This window comes from Xiphias gladius, chromosome 23 (genome assembly GCF_016859285.1).
Source record: "Xiphias gladius isolate SHS-SW01 ecotype Sanya breed wild chromosome 23, ASM1685928v1, whole genome shotgun sequence".
Classification (NCBI taxonomy): domain Eukaryota; kingdom Metazoa; phylum Chordata; class Actinopteri; order Istiophoriformes; family Xiphiidae; genus Xiphias; species Xiphias gladius.
In genome coordinates this window covers 5,915,372-5,935,540 of record NC_053422.1, presented here as the reverse complement: position 1 = coordinate 5,935,540, position 20,169 = coordinate 5,915,372, and the positions used below count along the sequence as shown (strand labels likewise).

At 40.4% G+C, this 20,169-nt stretch overlaps 1 protein-coding gene across 1 annotated transcript in view; it reads right to left on the bottom strand.

Annotated features, from left to right (window-relative positions):
* Window positions 1-20,032, bottom strand: part of anxa5a (annexin A5a) — a 28,088-nt gene extending 8,056 nt beyond the window's left edge. Inside the window, exons 1-9 of the mRNA XM_040120567.1 lie at window positions 20,007-20,032; window positions 19,707-19,907; window positions 14,352-14,551; window positions 14,208-14,218; window positions 11,103-11,187; window positions 6,336-6,430; window positions 3,521-3,634; window positions 1,222-1,312; window positions 69-148 (exon numbers count right to left, since the gene is read on the bottom strand). Of these exons, the coding sequence (XP_039976501.1) occupies window positions 69-148; window positions 1,222-1,312; window positions 3,521-3,634; window positions 6,336-6,430; window positions 11,103-11,187; window positions 14,208-14,210 (468 nt within the window). The 5' untranslated portion in view covers window positions 14,211-14,218; window positions 14,352-14,551; window positions 19,707-19,907; window positions 20,007-20,032. The remainder of the gene's footprint in view (window positions 1-68; window positions 149-1,221; window positions 1,313-3,520; window positions 3,635-6,335; window positions 6,431-11,102; window positions 11,188-14,207; window positions 14,219-14,351; window positions 14,552-19,706; window positions 19,908-20,006) is intronic.
* Window positions 20,033-20,169: the final 137 nt, after the last annotated feature.

Genomic DNA, 20,169 nt, shown 5'->3' with positions numbered 1-20,169 from the left:
TGGCCTCGCCAGAGTTTCTCATTATCGGGAAAGGAGACGGAAACCTCTCCAGCAGCCCCCCTCCCTACCTGGAGCAGGGTCACCAGTAGTTTCCGATAGTGTCCCGAGGTGTCACCGCAGATGTCTCTCTCCAGCTCGCCGCCGAACTCTGGAGGAAAGAACGGGAGAGGGGCAGTAGTTTGCTTACACTTCTTGCTCAGGCCAGTCATTAAGAGTTGTAGTCGACCCTAGTGGGCTGTCCTCTGCTTTGCAGGAGAGTTCTCTGACAGCAGAGATTTGATTAGTCGGACAGCGTGGCCGTCTCTTCTGTCCGGATAAAATAAAACCGGCCTCTTTGCCTTTGGGCCGTTGTGCCTTTATTGTCACATACTAATTTCCATTGTGGTTTGTTGTAATTTAAAGCTGGTATTTAAGAGACATTCCTGTCGTGGCACATTTAAGTATGAGCGGTGTTACGAGAGGTGCAGTGTACTCATTACTCAGACGACAGAACTCGAAGACATTGTGGTCAAACCCGGAGGGATCAGCACCACAGCGTACACTGTAAATAGGCTTTGTGCCGAGGGAAATAAGGCCTGTTCATCTTCTACTCTGGGAAAATACTGTAGATATTAGAAATCTAAATGAAATTAAAAAAATATATATGTTAAGCCTTTACAGTCACAGTAATCTTTCAGTTGAGCTAGTTTTCTTCTGTGCTGTAAAATCGTATGACAGTGGAGGCACTATCTCAACAAGTTGGTCTCAAATATATCAAAAAGACCATTCAGAGACTGTCCTCCCAAGGAAAACTTCAGCAGCAGTTGTTTCAGAAAATGCCCCGAAACGAAGTCTTCGTACAAGTGACGAAGACCTTGAGAGGCTGTAAGAATTACTGTCTTTCTGGACCGAGGATGGAGAAACTCTGACATTGTTGTTGACAAAAAAGTAGACTTCGAACACGGGAGAACTCGGTTTCTCTTGCTTCCTGACAATCAGCTTTGGTTTCTTTTAATCGTGACTGTGATCATTTCCTAACCTTAACCAAGTAGCAATTATTTTAACTCTGGCGACAAGGATCCCTTAATTTTACCCACGCAATTTTTGACCCAGACTGAGTCATTTTTGTGCCTAAATCTAACCAAACCATTAGATACCAAACCAAACAGTTCTATTTCCCAAAAAGTGACTTGCAACAGAAAACACTTCTGTGTGTCTTTCTAGAGGGCATTTTTCAGTCACCTTTCTTGTACACTTTGATGATTTCTTTAATCTGATCGCCAGTCCTGGAGGCCAGGATCTCAATCAGCACTTCGTCATTAGTCCCGGCACCCTGGGAACCAAACACAATATGTGGATGAACTCATTATGAAACAACATGGATCTCTGTGGCTGCGTCTTCTGATACCACTCTTATCTTTTATTGTCTTATCCCATATCGACGTCTGCAAAGATATGTGGTCAAAAACAAAGTAAGTTAAAAAACGCTTGAAGAAAAATGGTGAAAATAGTTGAAGAAAGTAAGTTAGTAAGCGCAGCACACTGAGGAGGTATAAAGAATGAATGGGTTCAGTACTAAAGAGAATTAGCTTTGAGGTTCTCTGCTGCTTGCTGTAATTAACCTGTAGCACAAAATGTCTGACCTACCAAACAAATGGACCAGTGGGTGTGATGGGAATGTCGAGGCCAAGTCCTAAATGCTTTGCCTTCGCTTTGATTGAACAATTCATTTGCACTTGTAATGCAAATGTGAATGTGTTTAAAGAATTATGAGAACAAAAAAAACCCACCACACATTTCCACCACAACTATTAAGATGATTCAGGAGTCTGCTAAACCTATTTTCCTCCAAACTTTATGAGCCTTGAGGGTGGCTTGCAAAGAAGGTACCTTATACCTTAAAAAAATAAACTGACGTTATAGCTCAAATTTGACCTGACATCTTTTGACATTCATTTGAGCCACATGAGAGGTACGCAAGATGGATATGATTAAAAAAAAAAAAATACACAACGCTGCCTCCTGACCGAAAAGAAAAGTGGAGAGTGGTCCCATCGGTCCCGGCTGTCCAAAGACAGTAAGATGAGGTTGTATCTTCAGAGTAGCACTAATGAAAAACATCCTTAACCTCTGACCTTAAATAGATTTGAAGCAGATACAGAGAGAAAGGCAAGGTTTGCCAATTTATGAAAATGACACCATGTGAAAGATGATTTTCTTTATGGAGCACATGTACTATGTATTTAGCGTATCGGTCACATGGTGATGCAGGTTCCAGCAGGTCATCCGCTGTGTAAATCTTGACCTGATATTGAATGTAACAACCCAGTACTTGTACTGTCGCCTGATTTTGTTCAATAAGCAAGAAATATGCTTCTTTAAATTGCTGCATACATTTGTTTTTTGTATGTTTTCTTTTACAATAATATGACTCTTTTGTGCATCAAATTAATTGGTTTGTGTCCTTGCCTTTGTTCTCAACTATCAATTCTGAGAATTGTCTTAGTCATTTGCAAGCTGGCAAATTCTAATAAGAAGTTGTTGGCGTTGAATGCTAAAATATAAAATAATCATTAACCCAAACCCACAACCTGACATATTATCATCTTATAAAGTTGTGGCTAATGTGTTTGCAAATGACTTCTTGCTCACACATCCAGCAGACGTTAGCAACGTTAGTGTTCATTTGGAGCCGTGTTTCTGGATGCCTGGGAAACTGAAGTCCAATATTCACTTAACTGTAGGCTCGGTATTTTGTGTGTTTTTTTTTTTTTTTTCCTGCTGAAAACAACTGCATGTTGGTGGGGGATAGATGTGAGTGGTTAGACTGAACCATGCAGTAAATTTGCAGGCTGCAACACCAAAACTATGAGCCAAAACGAGGCCGCACAGCTCAGTGGAGCTGCATAGTTTGGTTTCAGTTCTCCTTCCACATTAAACATAAGTTGTTTGATTCACTGTAAATATAAAATCTATTGTGGAGCTTTAGTGTAGTATCCTGTGGTATAGTCGTGGATGTCCATTTATCTTAGTTTTTCAGAAAGACTGAGGCCTGAATATTTGTAAGAAAACCGACCGAGTTACGGTGGATCTATTGGAACAAAGGCTAATTAGGAGGGGCGAATGGAGTTCTCTAGAGATCCCACTTTCCAGTGGGTTAAATGGCATATCAACATGAAACATGCCTCTCTCATGGCAGATATTTAAACTTGTCAATCACAGGTTTACCTAATAGCATCGAAAATGGCTGAGGTACAGTTACGTGTTCCAATGCCAGGGCACTCGTGTTGTGCCTGCTGGTTCATTGGCGAGACTTAAAAAGAAGGGAGTTCTTCCTCACTGTCATGAGCTCACAGGCGTCTCTACAGCTATGACAAGTTGAAACGTCTGCTCAGCTGAATGTTTCAAAATTAAATGTCGGAACATTTGTGCAAAAACACCACAAAAAATAAACTGTATCATCTGAGGGTTTCGACTCATTTACATCCAAGACCTGCAATCTGCGTCAAGAGGAGCAGCTGAGGAAACTTTCATTAGTTACCTTGAGAGCCTTGTGCAGTTGAGAGGCGTCATATGAGATAGGCGGGGTCATCAAGGCCACAATCAGACTCTCAAACAGCCCACCGAGCTCCGATTTCAGCGCACTGACCAAGTCCTGTGGTCAAATAATGATTAATGGCAAGAGGGGCAAACACAATAGTAATTGTGTTTGTATAGATCTGATCTTTGCATCATTTAAATGCTGTGATATTTAAGACACCAGAAAGACTGCTGTTGTTGAGTCAGCTCATACCCAAAGCCTTTAAATTCATGGGCAGTAGCGCATTTAATGAAAATAACAATATCATATCAGCACACTGACAGGAAAAAGGGACAGAAGCTGAATGCAAAGTTATACTTTAGATCCTCAGATGTGTTTTAACAGGAGATGCAAAGTTTGCGCGCTGTACTTTTGGTCAACGTTTGCATAAGACTGACTAAGAATGTTTACAAATGAGGGTGGAACTAGGAAGGGAACTTTCAGGTTCCTCATGTCAAAGAGCGGAGGGCGGATGCAACATTTCACTGCACTGCTGACATTTTCAGAGGAATGAGGATAATCATAGGAGCAGATAACCTGCGGAAAATGTGCAATATATCCTTCAACTACCAACCAATCAAACAGCACATACCGTATTAAGCACTGACAGCTTCATCTAAATTGATTTCTTGTATGCGGTGAATCACATATTCGGGGACTGCTGGGAGCACGACCTGAATGACGTTGATGAAAAGAGTGAGTAACGGCATATTTTCTTTGTCATTTGAATGTGTGTGTGTGTGTTTGTTTGTGTGCCTGTGTATACAAAACACCCACGGGATCCCATGATCTACCGTGGTTGGCCACTTCTCCACGATCTACAGACAAGTCCGACACGCATCTCGTTAGCCACCCAGCATGAGACCTTTCACAGAAAATCCCGTTATTTCCAGATGACGTAATCCATCTCTCTCTTCACATGACAATCTGTTTTCCATTTTCCTGTTTAGTTTTTCAGATCTGTTAAGAGCCGGTCAAAGCCAGTTCCCATAAATGGCTTGTCAAAAGGTGCATTACAGAGCAGAACGGACATACTGTAAGATAAAGAAAATGAAAAGAAACCGCGAAAAGAGAAACAGGGCCATGCATTCCTAAGGGATATGACTGTTGCACTGTCCAATATCTTTTTTTTTTCTCTTAACACTCGGGTACCAGTTCTGGTCTCAGATGTTATTGCAAATGAGTAGTTTAAGGATGTGTCTCTTGCAATTACTACAACTCTTGACATGTAATAAAAGGGCACTGAAATGGTGATAAAAGCAAAAAGGCTCCTCCTGCGGCTCATTTTAATAAAACCCAGTGATATTCGGAGACATTTCGTTTGCTCCTTTGTGGTTTTCTGTTGCGCCTTTTCTCTCTCAAACTGCATCACCTCTTTATACTTGAGGCAGCAATTACATTTGCCGGAATAGTTTTCAATAGCCTCCACAGAAAGCAAATTGACTTGCCACTTTCAATCCACAGGTGGTCATAAAATAACTTGACGGTGTGATGAAACAGTGAGGGCAGGGGACGCTTGAATGTCTGTATCTTGCATCTAACTGCACTGCACTCTGGGTCCACAGACACTGTAGGAAATTGGTCTTCCTGCCTCTGTTTGTGCTGCAGACAAATGGCACCTGTGAGTGATATATTGTTATATATGACATTATTAGATTTTAAATACAAAAATATGCAGGCGGCATTTTACTGTTGTAGGTGCTGAAGGTGGAGCCGGTTTTAGCAACCTTGTGCATGGTTGGTTTTGTCCAGTGGTTTCCAGCCTAAGGGTCACGAGATAAACCAGAGGGGTTGCGAGATGATAAGTGGGGGAGGAAAGAAGAAAAAACAAAGTTCCGATAGGTAATTTGTTTTCATTTTCGTGAGCTTTTCTCTGATCTTTTATTTTTTCCTGAAATATCGGATAATTTTATCTCTTTGGGCTTCAAACAGTCATTTAAATGAAGCCACAGGAGAGTTTAGAGGAAACATATCTCTTTGGAACATCCTACCACTCAAAGACATCTGAAACATGACAAGGAGCCACAGCTACACGGCTAAGGGGTTATGTGCCAAAAATGTTAGGAACCACTGGTTTCATCTGTAACAATGCACTGTATTTTTTTTTTTAAACTAGTCATATGTTTTGTGCGTGAATCTTAATCTGAAAAGTCACTTGAAAGCTATAGCTGTTAAATAAATGTAATGGAATCAAAAGTAAAATATTTCCCTCTCAAATGTAGTAAGTTATAGGTATAAAGTTACATAAAATGGAAATACCCAAGTAAAGTATAAAGCTCCAAATTGTTCTACAGTACTTGATTAAATATACTTACCTTTCACCACTGGAGGCAGTAATAATTCAGCACGACATGACTGCTGCAAAATACCCTACCGGGTAATAAAATGGGTCCAGACGTGTTTAGGGAAATCTCCGGCTGCTTTTTTATTTTAACAGTGTGTTTTAGAGTGGTCTTGTCCTTTAATCATGTAGAAGTCACAATGATCCCTGGCTTTGCATTAAAGGATAAGTCAGGAGATATTCTACATTTTTCTTTTAGTCATCAAGTCCCATGAAAAGACTAAAAACAAACCACAAATAGATCCTGGTATTATCTGTGTAGCCAAAGCCTGATATATCAGACTCCTCTGTGCCATGAAACTCCATTTATCCAAAGACTATAAAAAACATCACGTGTCATGTTGGTGAGTGGGGGGGGGGGGGGGCACACCATCCGTCATTGTGACTGCTGGTTGTCGTCAGCTCTCCGTTTCATTTCCCGGCGGCTCACCTTACCTTTCTGTAGGCCTTTTTGTATGCCGCCTTAATTTGCTGGCGTTGATCGTTGCTGCGTGCCGCCAGGAGCATGAGGATGGCATCTTCATCTGTACCTGGAGCAGAAGTCAAGTGAGCGTTACATGCTGTGACACTTGTGAAAACTGCTCTGTGGGCTTCACAAAAACCATGCCAGCGCGCATCCTGTGAAATCTGGATAAAAACAAAAAGCTATCGAAGCTTTTTATTTAAAATTCTTGGTTTATTCATAAGCAATGGGCTGATAAAGCATTATTCTGTTGGCACCAAGCAGGCGGAGCTTCCTCCCTCGCAAAAAACCCTGATTGAGGATAACTGACAGCTTGTAATAGACTCCCTTATGAAGAGCCGACCCCTTAAAGCAGCAGATCAAGATTCAAAAGGAATGACTGGCGACACTGATTTTATCTCATAATCAATAGCTCCTGAAAGGCTCCAGCAACTTCAGAGGAAACGGCTCAAATGGACAAACAGGTTGAAGGGGCAGCACGCGCTATTTTCACTAAGGGATCAAAACGTTGAATTTTTCCCAAAGTAATAATGACACAAAGCCCCGCTGATCTGTACTGACAGCCAGACTGTAGACATAGGTCTGCTTGGGTTATCACTGTTCTCCTCCCTTTCACTTTTTTAATTACAGATTAAATTGCCAAGTGGGTATTTCCTTTTTACTCTTATTGCGAGAACACTAAAATGACAGAGAGCAAGAGTAGGAGATGAAGGGGAACAAAGGTGCTGGAGGTCACTAGAGTTATATGTAGCAGGGAAAGCATCGGTCGTAATACACCTGTACTACACCTCTAATTTAGTGATTGTCATCGGGCCCATTGATTAACTATAATGACTGCAGAGGGGTTCTTTGACTGCAGTTTTTCCAATTTTGTATCTCTGCAATTAAAATCAAATCACCTGAGACAAGAAAATGGGGTCAAAGGTCAAACTATTAAAAAGTAATCCAAATTAAGCTGAACGGCTTTCTGCCAAGTCATAAACTGCATGACACAAGGTGCTTATACTGTAAAAATAGTCAGATTATTCATCTCTTGCAAAGGCCCACTAGGTTAACAGATGAGAACAGTTAGTTTTTTCGCAGGATTGTGCTCTTGGTATGTTACGTAAAGTATATATGCTTAAATGTAGGACGTTGACAATTCGAGGGCTTTCGTTTTACATTATTATTGAGGATGGAGTATAGTATGCACAAGTCATCATTGAATTTACAACTACAAGAGTTATTGGTGAATATACAGTACAAATGCAATATAAAGATAATTAGTGAATATTCTGAAATAATACAGACACCAATCTCTTTTTGAGACTTTAAAAAATAACACTGAAGAAGAGGAGGGGGGAAAAAAACCCAACACACCTCCAACCGACCACACCACCCAACCCAGACACCCAAAACGAAACCAAGGGATCCCACTTCTAATATATCTAATCCTCTCCCCCTCAAGAGTATTAATAAGGTCATCAAGCCACATTTGACCGTTAGGAATGCCTTTACCCTTCCACTGCACCACCAGGTATTTCTTTGCTGACGTTAGGCAATAGTTGATAAGTCGTGTGAGGTTGTTTGGTGTTTCTGAAGTATTGAAAACAATAGTTTGCGGCTCAGGCTCAATTATTGAATCAAGAATTTCTGAAATTATATGGAAAATGTTGCCAGTACGTCTGAATCTTAGGACGCATCATATAACAGTGTACTAGAGCGGCTCCATTAGCTTGGCACTTATCATATAGAGAAGGAACAGAGAGGAACCACTTATTTATCTTAGATTTGGAGTTGTGCAACCTATGTACTATTTTGAATTGCATTAGACAGTGTCTGATATCATTAGAACATTCATTAATCTGTTTTAAACTATGATTCCATTGTTCCTCTGCAATCTGGATATATATAAATTCTTTCCTATTTCTCTCTTTAATGCGAGAAGTGTCCACCTTTTCATCCTGCGAGGCTAAAGGATAGATACCAGGTGAGGAATACAGTATATGTTGAAAGCGTGACTATGGATCCACAGTAAGTGCGGAGTCAGTTATAGACTTATAGGCGGGTATGAACTTCCAAACATAATCTCGTGTCTGAAGGTATCTGAAAAAGTCAGATCTAGATAGTTTGTATCTGTCCGCCCAGTTGTTGAAATGAAGCAAAATCTCTGTCAATATACAAATCCAGTGATATCTGAATTTCCAGCATTTTTCCGAGTTTTAAAGGCAGCATCTAAGGCGGATGGGGCACATGAAAGGTTCATAAATTGGCATCAGGGGCCCTAGAGAGCTCAAGCCGACATGCTTGTTTAACGAGTTGATGCATATATTATTTCATTACTCTGGTATTTAGATTTGGAAGGTCTGGAAGGAGATAAGAGAGTAGTCCCTGGGTTATATGGGCAGCAGTCTTTATTCCAAGGCTTTAAACTTAAATTAGAATCCCAGTAGGGAAGGAGGTCTTCATGGCCATGATGGACAGGAGGAGTGATTGCAGCCAACAAAAAATGTTTATACATACGTATGGGCAGGTGAACACTCATTTACGATAGACTTGAAACAAGACTAGGTCCAGACCTAGTATAAGGCTGGACCGTCCTTTATCTGTTTGCTCCTCTCCTACTCTCTGTGCTCATATATACAGTCATTTAATCCCAATAAAGCTGTTTTTCAATTACATGTTTTTCTGTTTCTGTTGTCAGACAACGGAACAAATATGAAACAGTGACTGAAACGAGGCCCACTAAGACCTAATCTTAACCAGCAGTCACTACCAGGCCACTTCCAAGCGGCTGCTCTGCACTGCTCAAATCCTGATTTTATAACCGCGACGTCGTCTGACAAAATCACACACATGTTAAAGACAATTGCTGTGCTCTGATTTTGGCTATATTTGAAAATGATCACTGAGAGAGAAAGTTAGAAGCTCATTCACATCTATTTAAGCTGCCGCGTGGTCAAGATGTGCCGGCGGAGGGAAAGCCCGACCTCGCGGGTCATAACTGGCGATTCTCTTCTACGGGAGGCAGCTAAGGTTTGTCCAAAAAGTCGCTAGATTTGTTGCTAGGTGCTTCTGTGAAGAAAAGTCACTAAAAGGGTATGAAAAGTCTGTAAATCTAGCGACAAGGGTGCTAAATTGGCAACACTGCCTGTAAATGCCCACATGATGACGCAATAGAAACTGCTTGCGCCAATTCATTCTGATAGGAGCAACGGCCAATGGAGAAGATCTAACACTTACTCACTTGGCGCTCAGCTGACCAATGTCACGGACATTCACGTTTATAAGACTGGCCCCACTGTTGCGGTCCAGCCAAAAATGTGAACCTACATTTTGCGCTGCGCTCAGGCTGAAAACAGCAAAGGTCACGCACACGCGAACAAGAAGCTGCATTGCTACAGATACTGGTGAAAAAAAGGAAAACAAATGAGGAAAGCCACTTTAAAGGCTTATCAGAATTTGCGCAACGATTTGCACTCCTTTGAAGGAGGGTTCACTAACGCTACAAAGTTATCAGCAACGGTTATTCTCTCGACACTCGACAATTAAAAATTAAACAAAGTTAAACGAGACCCAAAGTGTGTGCTTTGCCCATCAAAATGCAGTGCTCAGTGGTATTACGTTATAAGAGAAGTTAAGCTTAGGTCCGTTTTTTTGTGGGACAAGCTTGTGGTTTTTGCTAAAGCCTTCTGCATCACGACCCTGCTGTGCACAGCGGTCTCGCTGAAATGAATGAGGAGGCTCCTTGTCTTGGCACAATGCTGACGACTGTCTGAACATGGGGTGAGGCAGCAAAAGTGTAATTAAAAGCTGTCTGGAATTAATCATTGCATGAAATGAACATAAATTCATTTTTCACTTCACTTAAAATAGGTAATTTTAGTTTAGCTGAGTTTATTTGCAAAAGTTTCAAACTATTATAACCATTTCAGATTGTTAACTGGCCCACCCTCTGCTTCTGCCATCATAATATAGAACTGATTGTTTTTTATTTTCGTTTGTCTCCAAGTTTGGTGGTGGCACAGCGAGTGCTCATTACTGTGTTTTGGCAGATCATTTTGTGGGAGTAACTCCGTACCGTGATGTATGTTTGGAAGTTTTTTTTTTTCTAAACTGAAACTCAGTTCTCCTGTAATTAGACCAAAGACCCCAGGAAAGCACATTTACTTTCATGTGCCAGAAGATTGCGCTCGTGGTTAAGGAAACCGCATGGTTAAGCTTTCCTGACAGCTGTGCCTTTACTGTGTTTTATTGTTGTACGGATTTAGACAGGAGCAGAACAAACATTAAGTTGCATGGTAAAAATATTCCTGATTTTTTTTTTTTTTTTTTTTAAACAACCTTCACTGTATTTACCAGTGATGACATATGAATAAGGCACAACTGTCACTTGTGAGTATCTGCAAAAAAAAAAACCTACTGTACCTTCACTGTGGGATGAAGCAACGATATTGTTGAGTGTGTCTGGGATTGACTCTATCATATGCAACTCCCACAACTTAGACGAAGTTTTAAAATAAGACCTCCAGAAGGTGAAGGGACTTCTGGCATCTCGCAGCCATCTGCCCATCAAACAAAGTAATAAACACTTGGAAAAAAGCTTTCCACCGGCACAGGATTTAGTTTTTGGAGATATGTTCATCTCTCCTATATGAAATATTGTATAACATAGTGGATTACGGTGGCATAACACGCTGAGTGAGGGTGGGAAGGGTGAACAGCAGTGGAGCAAGGCATTCATTTTGAGGGAAACTGACCGATTCCTTTCATGGCTTTATGGAGGATCTCAGCGTCCTGTTTGGCGTTGAAGTTGACAAACGGTCTTACGCTGCCTCTGTACGCCTGTGGGAAGAGAGCAACACATAATAATAATAAATACATTTTTAACAAACATTGTTTTCTTAATGCTTCTTTAGGTTATTAACAACAGGTTAGCCTGTTTATGACGATGCGCTGTGTTTTGATGTGCAAGTATGCGTGTGTTTTACACAGCCAATGCCAATTTCACTTGACCAGCTCTTCATGTATTGGTATTCATATTTTAAGACTTAAGTAATGTGAAATGTAATGTGAAACATGTTGGCTTGCTCATATATTAGGCCAATATTGGGCTTTCATTGAACTATACAGCCTGTTGTATAGCTTGTTCATGCCTTTCACTGTGGATGTTTCCTGCTGACCTCAACCACACGAAACCAAAAACCAAAAACTGCAATTAAAGCACAGTTTTGTTTAATTACATTATTTGCAAATTAGTTCACACTAAAAGCAGTATATTTGACCCACTTAAATAATGAAGACTCCATTTCAGCTGCGAGTTTTGGTGCTTTGTGATGGTCCAAATGATGTTTCATGCAATTAACCGCCCTTACACGAATAGAACTCCAGTGGAAATACTGAAACTGTTTTATTTTTTTGCCTTTAAAATTCTAAAATACTGAAAATTGCTGCAAATGACTGTTGGTAGCTGCACAATAAAAAATAATGCTGAAGGTCAACAAAACCGACATAGGTTTAAATGTTTTCCATCCAAACCTTCAGGCAAGTACTGTAAGTTTTACCTAAATCAAGTCTGGCTGCCGCTTTGTGTCATGCAGATCATTTAAAAAGTGTGCTTTGTCTTTGTTCTCCGGGGGAAAATTTCATTTGAAGAAAATGCAATAAAACATCGGCCTCAGCTGCAGCCTTGGTTCGAACTCTACGCAGGTGGGAGAAACGAAAGAATATCGTCTACCCCTCGCCTCTCAAGACTAGTTTGTGTCTGTTTTGATGTATTCACAGAGAACAACCTCTTCCTGCAACGTGAGGATGTTTACTTCGAAGTGTCACAGTCTTGATCCTGCCTGCATGCATCATGAACCTGAGTTTATATTTGACACCACAGTCTCTCTTTAGATACAAATATACCATTTTTTACTACAGTAAATTCAGATTTTATTTATTAAGTCCCCATTAACTACTAGGATGTGAATCAGCATTTGTTATTCATTTGATTTTCTGTCTTATATTATAACATTTAGCATTCCTCTTCTACATAGACATTAATGTTAGCTAGCAAATGCCAAACTGTCAAAGTTGTTCTCACCATGCCAATCTTGTGGCTCTTTGGATGGTATTGTCAATCGGTCCACCACTTTGGTCCAAAATGAAATACCTTCACAACAGTTGGATGGACTGCTGAGTTGAAATTTTATACAGACATCCATGGACCCCAGAGGATGAAACCCAATGACTTTGGTGAACCCCTGACCCGTCAAAGGGTTTACTTAGCTATTGAAATGACCCGGAGTAGCTTTTCATTTACTGCCATCATAAAATTAACATTTTTGGTTTAGACTGAGATGTCTCAACAACTATCAGATGGATTGTCATGAAAATTGGTACAGATATTCATGGTCCCCAGAGGATTGACCGAATTGGCTTTGGTGGTCCTCTGACTTTTCATCTAGCGTCATCACCAGGTGAAAATCTCACTTTGTCCAAGCTTTGGTTTATGGCCATATAGTATACCTGCAAAACTAATTAACTTCAAATCAGTTTCAGCTGTACTTTGTGTTTAGTGCTAATTAGCTAATGTTAGCACGCGAGCAGTGTAAAATGATTAATGTAATAGAGATTATACCTGCTAAACACGAACATGTTAGCATGCTGATGTTAGCACGTGGCTGTGTCTAATACTGCGCTCACGTAATATGGGATGGTAAAGATGGGCAAAAACCCATGTTAACGACTTGTGACCGTTCAAGTCATCTGACATCTCAAGACCAAATGTGCTACTATTTGCTAAACACTGTTTTTATTCATTGTACCTGAAAACTTTACACTTTGGAGATCCAAGCTATTCAGCAACATCACAATAGTCAAAACTCCTTACACAGATTCTTCCTGATGGTTAAAGTCTGTTCTCTCTACAGTGTGCGTCAATAATTCCTGTTTTCTTGACTCTCGCAGTCAGCAGTTTCTTTAAACTAGCGCTAATCAACAAACGTGAAGTGGGGCTGATGAGGGGAATGGAGGCATCTTAAATCAGTGGCTAAAGCCAATGTTGGTCTTAGAAAAAAAAATCAATTTTCTTTTTTTATTTTCTTTTTTTCAGCTTTTCAAAAAGTATAGCAGTCAGCCAAAGTGCCTTCAGGGAGCATTGTCTCCCAGCTGTCCTTCGATGAAATTGTAACCCAGCGGGGATACAATGGACACTTGTACCCGTAGTTTCCATGCACATGGTAATACAATATGGCACAAATTAGACCACCGTCATCAACTGAAACTGAGTTCTTGCCATCGCTCTACTCCTTAAATCAGCTTATCTTCATCAGACAGTCTGAGGTCTCCCAACAAGCTGGAGGACAAAATCAAATCAAGGATATCAAATGAAACTGCTCCTTCTCTTTTCCTGCCACTCTGAGTGTACTGCACGAGTTGTACTCATGTTTTACTAATGAGTGCATCCTCTCAGAAAGTCCTTTCTGTGAATAAACGGTCATCTACGAGTCAGAGTATCTGTACATATCAAGTCACAGCAAGTGCAAAGAAGAAAGAGGAAAAATGAGGATTCATTTTAACGACAATTAAATTACATTTATGGAAAATAAAGGTTTAGGGTTGCATGCAAACCAGGGGCTTGTGCTGAGAGCTATTTGTGATGTGTATTGTTTAAGACTGATCATGCAATGTGGCTTTCTCTGTGGCTGCAAAAGGCAGTGACCTTTCCAGAGTCGAGACACACTTCATTACACAAACATATCGGTTATTTCTGGTGCTGTGGATAAAAGACACTGGTCTAAATTTTAACTATTTTCATTTACCATATTTTGAGGACATTTAATTTAACAGAAAATAAAACAGTGAAAGAAAACACTCACCATCCTTTTTGCTGATGGAAGAAGTTGTAAAGAGATTGAAACACATTAAAATTATTATCAAAATCGACCGTGTTAGTATGTTATTGTTTAAAATTCAGAATCAATACAGGGGAACAACGATCAGTATCTAGATTTTGTTCTTACCACCAGGTGTGTGTCTTCGATCTCCTCACAGGTGACCTATGGCTCTGGTAGAAAACTCTTCCTGGCACTTCTTGAGGCTACGGTGTCACGGGGGAAAGCTGACAGGACACACTTCCTCATGCAGATGCAGTGTTTCCTTTCAGTCCCTGTCAGTCAAACAGGACGTCATTGCCTCATGTATCCAGTCGCCTTTGGGTGACCTTCAAAAAAGTGACAAGGGTTGAACGAAGGGTTAAACGAAAAAAACGTTTTTATAGTTAATGGATTTCATTCTTCAAGAACATATGATATGTTCCAGCAGTGTTTCCCACATATTACATTACAGTTAATGAAAATGGGTTCCACAAAGGTTAACGATCATCCCCCAGAGTTTTAGTAAATAAAACTTAAAGGACACACACACATCCTGGCCTAGATCACATTTTGTTATTGTTGTTAGCATTTAATACACTGTGTAGCCTTTTCCAAGAAACATAGGTTTCCTGAAATGCTCTAATCAATATACAAAAAACATGCAGGATGTATATTTGAATGGTTGCAGATGTATTCAGATCTTTTACTAAAGTGTCTCTTGCTGTGAAATGTTAAAAGCAAAAAGAACAATGTTTCCCTACAAGTAGCTCGAAATAGTACTTTTCATAGTTCATTTTACAATGTCAACTTTTTTTTTTATCACGGAGCCTCAGTGACATTTTGTTAGCAAATGCCTTGATGTGATTAATAACACGGGTCCATAATCAGTTCAGTGTCATGAATCAGTCTGTGAGAGAGGTTGTCCCTCTTTTCATATAATAAATCACTGTGGGGTTAGACTTAATCTAACATATCATTTTTAATTAGGTGCCCCCCCCCCTCCCCTTTTTGCTCTCTACATCATTCCTTTTATGGTCCATGCTCTGCATTTCTGAGGAGAACATGTTTTCCAGCGTGGTTATTCTGAGGTAAATGGGTGTTGTGGCAAACAGGAGACAAACAGGAGATGCTTGACGGCTGATAGGAGTGAAGGAATCAGCAGAGCAGAGCGCCGAGGCTGCAGCTCACGTATCATCATTGCTGTCTTCATCCCCGCAAACCTTAATTAAAGTGAGCACTTGTGAGAAGATGAGAGTGTGAACACCATCTCAGAGGTGATCCAGTTACGGAAGCTCGCTGTTTCATCTCGAAGCCTCCCAGACTGATGTGGAGCCAATTTCCTTTAATCGCAAATAAACAAGTGTACAAGCAGCTAATAACAATTTTATCAGATCAAATGGAGACATTTCTTTCCCACATAATTGCGCAGCCTTTTTGTCCACCAGCATCAAGCCTGAGCATGCCCAATGGATTACGTAATACTTTTGATATTCAATATCACAAATCTTTAAAAGCTCAAATAGGAATTTTGATCAAGGTCTTATTTTTATGCTACAGTTGAAGTATTTGGGATAATTATGTAACTTTTTACCTCCTCCAAATATCTTTTGCTCCTTCCACAGTGAGAACACAATGTGCTGATGTTAAAACAGGAATAATGTTTACAATGTCCACCATCTTAGTAAGCGTGTTAGCATGCCAACATTTACTCATGAGCAATAAACACAAAGTACAGCTGAGGCTGACGGGGATGTTGCTGGTTTTGTAGGTATTTAGTCCTAAACCAAAATAGGCCCCCTGCATGGCATATTACAAAAAACCGAATACAATTTCAATAGAATTTTAATTCATATTTAATTTTATGTTAAGACTGACAAAAAAATGTTCCATAATGAATGTACCTGATGGATTAACACAGTTCATGGGGAGACATTTAATTTGTCATACTGTTTGTTATATACACTGAGATTGCAAAAAAAATCTTAAATCTACAGTTCTATGACAATTGCAGTCTCCAAGGTTAAGAATGAACCTTTAATCAGAAAATTTAGTTTGTTTTATACGAGGAAAGCCACAGCTATCAAGTGCTTCTAAGTTGTGTAAGCCACGTCAGTGAGCTTGCAAACTGCTGACTGTCGCTTTCACTTTCTACTAACACCCCTGAGCTGTCGGTTTCAAAAGTGAATCAGTGTGAGATTTTCATTCACGAGCGGCTCACCGAGGTGCAGCCTGGTATACAGAGCTGTGGACAGCTCAATCTGTCGGGCGCTGACTGACAGACAATAAGCTCCGTCATCAATCATAGGGCCTCCGCAGGCAGCACTCGTCGGCTCCGTTTGCTATCTTCCCCTGCGCTGAGGGCAGGTGTTATGAAACGCTGACGGCTCCATTTCAGCAAATGTTACTCGGCTTCATGGACCTTTGGAGGGCGTCCACAGGATTCACATCATAATATTCTAGGCAGTTTGAGAACAACATCTGCCTTTTTCTAGTGGGTAACTGTCCGTGGCCCTGATGTAAAAACAACCACGTAGCTTCAGACCGAAAGACAGGGTGGTTTCTTATTGTCATCTAACTTCAAGATGGGCAATGCCTGACGTCAGATAGCGTTATTTCAAAACATTGCAGATGAAAAAAGTAGGTCGCCATGTCAGCAAATTAACGGTGAGTAATTGGAGTTGGTAGGGACGTTAGCTTGGCTAATTGCCCGACAGCCACTTTAGAAGAGTTTCCACTATAGAAAAAATATACAACATCTATATTTGAAGCTAAAGTCGTGGCCAGATTAACCCACCACATGAGTGGTTAAAATATTGGAAAATATAGTTGCTAGCTTTCTTGCTGAGAGTTAGATGAGATTGATAGCAGTCTAAGCTACTGGATATGGAGCTCGAGCTAGTAGGTGATTAGCTTAGCTTAGTATAAACGCTACAAAGAGGGGGAAAGAGCTAGCTTGGCTTTGTCCAAAGCTGCTCGGAGACAGAAGGGAAAATAAAATATTACGTTATAGGTCTTGTTCTTTTAAATTAGCGTTAGCTGATAAATTAACATTTTATGATGGAAATGTTTAGCTTCAAGTTTTGTCCCCTGTAGTTACCATATGTTGTCATGACTTTTCCCCTTGATCTAGTACAAATATGCCATTTTTCCAGTCATTCACATGCAGTTTAGAAACAAAATATGCTCTCTATCAAAAGTATTTAATTTTGTTTTGAAAATTATATATGTGTGTAAACTCCCTCCCCTCTGGTAGAGGACCCGAGCTTGAGGTGTGTCTTCCTCAAGCTCTGGTCCTCTATCAGAGGCCTGGGAGTTCGAGGGTTCTGCGCAGTATCTTATCTGTTCCTAGGACTGCGCTCTTCTGGACAGAGACCTCAGATGTTGTACCCGGTATATATATACACACATATATATATATATATATATATATATATATATATATATATATATATATATATATATATATGTGTGTGTGTGTGTGTGTGTGTGTGTGTGTGTGTGTTCTACAATGCTGATTGCCAGATCTATGCTAGCCTGGCTCAGTTCAAAAGTTAAAAAATCAACCAGTTAGCACCACTAAAGCAGCACATAAAATGTTGTATGGTATTTGTTTAATGCATACAAAAGCCAAATTCGGAAAACTACAAAATGTAGAATGATTTGTCTAGTAATCATGCCTAGATAAGCTAATCATCTCCTGGGTTTATCTTCACATTTGGTGTTTCAAACATAAGATTGGTATCGATCTTCCCACCTTGGCAAAAGCAAAAAAGCGTATTTCCTACACTGTCGAGCTATTCCTTGATTATTTTACACACACGTGCTGCATTCAAAGCCATAAAGCTAACTGGGCTGCTGGCTGCATCTTCATATTGAATGGACAGGTATGCGAATAGTATCAATCCTTTCATCTAACTCTTGGCTGAAAACACCCAAAAAAAAAATAATAAAATGAATAAAAGATGCCTTCAAATGAATTGATTAAGTGTATTATATAATAGGAAAAAAAGTATCTTATGCAACTAATTGTATTGTTTTGATTAAAGCTAATGGTTTGTTCCCCTGCAGAAACATGCCAGTGTTTACACCCTTTATGTAATATTAACAATACCAAGGCATCACGTAGAAGCACTCTTTCTGAACCACAGGTGTTTGTTTTATTGTGTGTTGCGTTATTGTGTTGTTGTATGAGGAAATCAACTGTCGAGGTGTAATTAACATGCCCCCCTCAGGGCTAGGAGGCTATTGATTCCTCTCAGACTATTCAGTCAAACACAGCCCGGCCCTCTCTGACTGAAGAATAAAACTAAAACACATCAAGAGTTACGTTTACCAAGTCACACTGAACAAAAAGCGCAATCTCTCCAGGTTCAAAAAATGCCCCTTCCTGTGTGGTTTTAATACTTGTAAATACCTGAGAAACGTCAAACCGTATTAAGCCTGAGGGCTCTTGCAGCCGAAATTAGCCTTTTGCCTCAAGGGCCTCATTTATATTTTCCCCTGACATGGACACAGGGGTTGAGAAACCAAGTGGCACAAAGGTCCTTTCATATTTTTCAACAGCGGCATATCCTCGGTATCCCTGCTGCCGATTCTCCAATGAGATGAGAGGAGTGCAAATTGCCTCCTGAATGCAATGCTTTAATCATCATGAATCGAGATGCAGATTTAATCTTGGCTTCTGCTTTTACTCAGCAATTTAGATGTTTGAGCTCGGCTGTGTAAATTCATCTGAGAGATGAAAAGAAATAGCTGTTGCTGCATAAGATAACTGTATTTTTAATACTCAAAAGAACCTAGATAAGACACTTTCATGCTTCTCTGAGCAAGATAATGCTGGGGCAACGTATAAAGCTTCTAAAAGAATAGACAGCGGTTTCAATAAATAAGAACATGAGTTTTTATTATTTGTGAGGGAATATAAGCACTTGTGTCCATAACAAACCATTTTTTAAAGTCATTTTCTTACATGAATCTGCAAAGGCAATTTCAAGCACTCCAACAAGTCTCAGTCCTCGCAGCGTTTTGGCAGATTTGTCCCATTTTTTTTCACAACACATGCTGAAACCTCTGTTCAAAGCAAGGCTTTCTGAAAGAGCGGACAGGCTGCAGTGTGGATTTTGCCACCGAGTTCCTGAGCTGCTTGAGGAGCATCCAGAGGAGAAGCATCATGAGTATCAGGAGCCCGAGGAGCATCCCCACATACAAGCTCAGGTTCCAGCCCCAGCCAAGTGCCAGGGGCAGCGAGGTGGACGCCACCAGAAATTTTCTGGGGGCAGGCATGGGGTTAGGCAGCAGCCCGCCCTCCCCACCTCTTCCAAAACTGCTCTTTTCCCACACTAGGATCTTCTCAGAGGTTAAACAGATGCTGTGCTGTAGCTATAGGAGCCATTGTTCAAGCAGGTATCCAGCTGGGTTGGCTATGTTATAGAACTCCCATCTGTTTCCATGGTTTAATCATCCAGTTAGTATCGAGTGTGTGTTGTCAGTGATAAAGCAAACCTGTTGAAGGTGTGCGCCTGGTCTTCGAGCTGTCCATTCTCCTTAGATGAAATGGTGGAAATCTTTCTGCAGCTGGGCTCTGCTTCCTCTCTCCTGTCAGAGTCCTCACACAAAGCCAGCCTCCCAGTTTATCATGAGAGAGAGTGGGGAAGAGAGCGAGAGATGCCTTTAACGCCATTGGCTGCCTTTACTTCACTTTCACTGAGGGGGGGGGCAAAAAAAAAAAAAACTACATGAATAGAAAATGCCAATCCTGTTGTCGTTTAGTAATTGATTAATGTATAGACAAAAAAGGGCAACCTTTTTTTAAACCATGCATGTCTTTGTAGATACTCATTTGTACTAGTGGCAAAAGGCTTTAACAATTCAAAGTATCACATGTAACAGAAAACTAGGCAACTTCAGTCTTCCTCATTTTTTTTTGGTTCCTGGCTTATTTAACTTACACCCCCATCTCAAACTC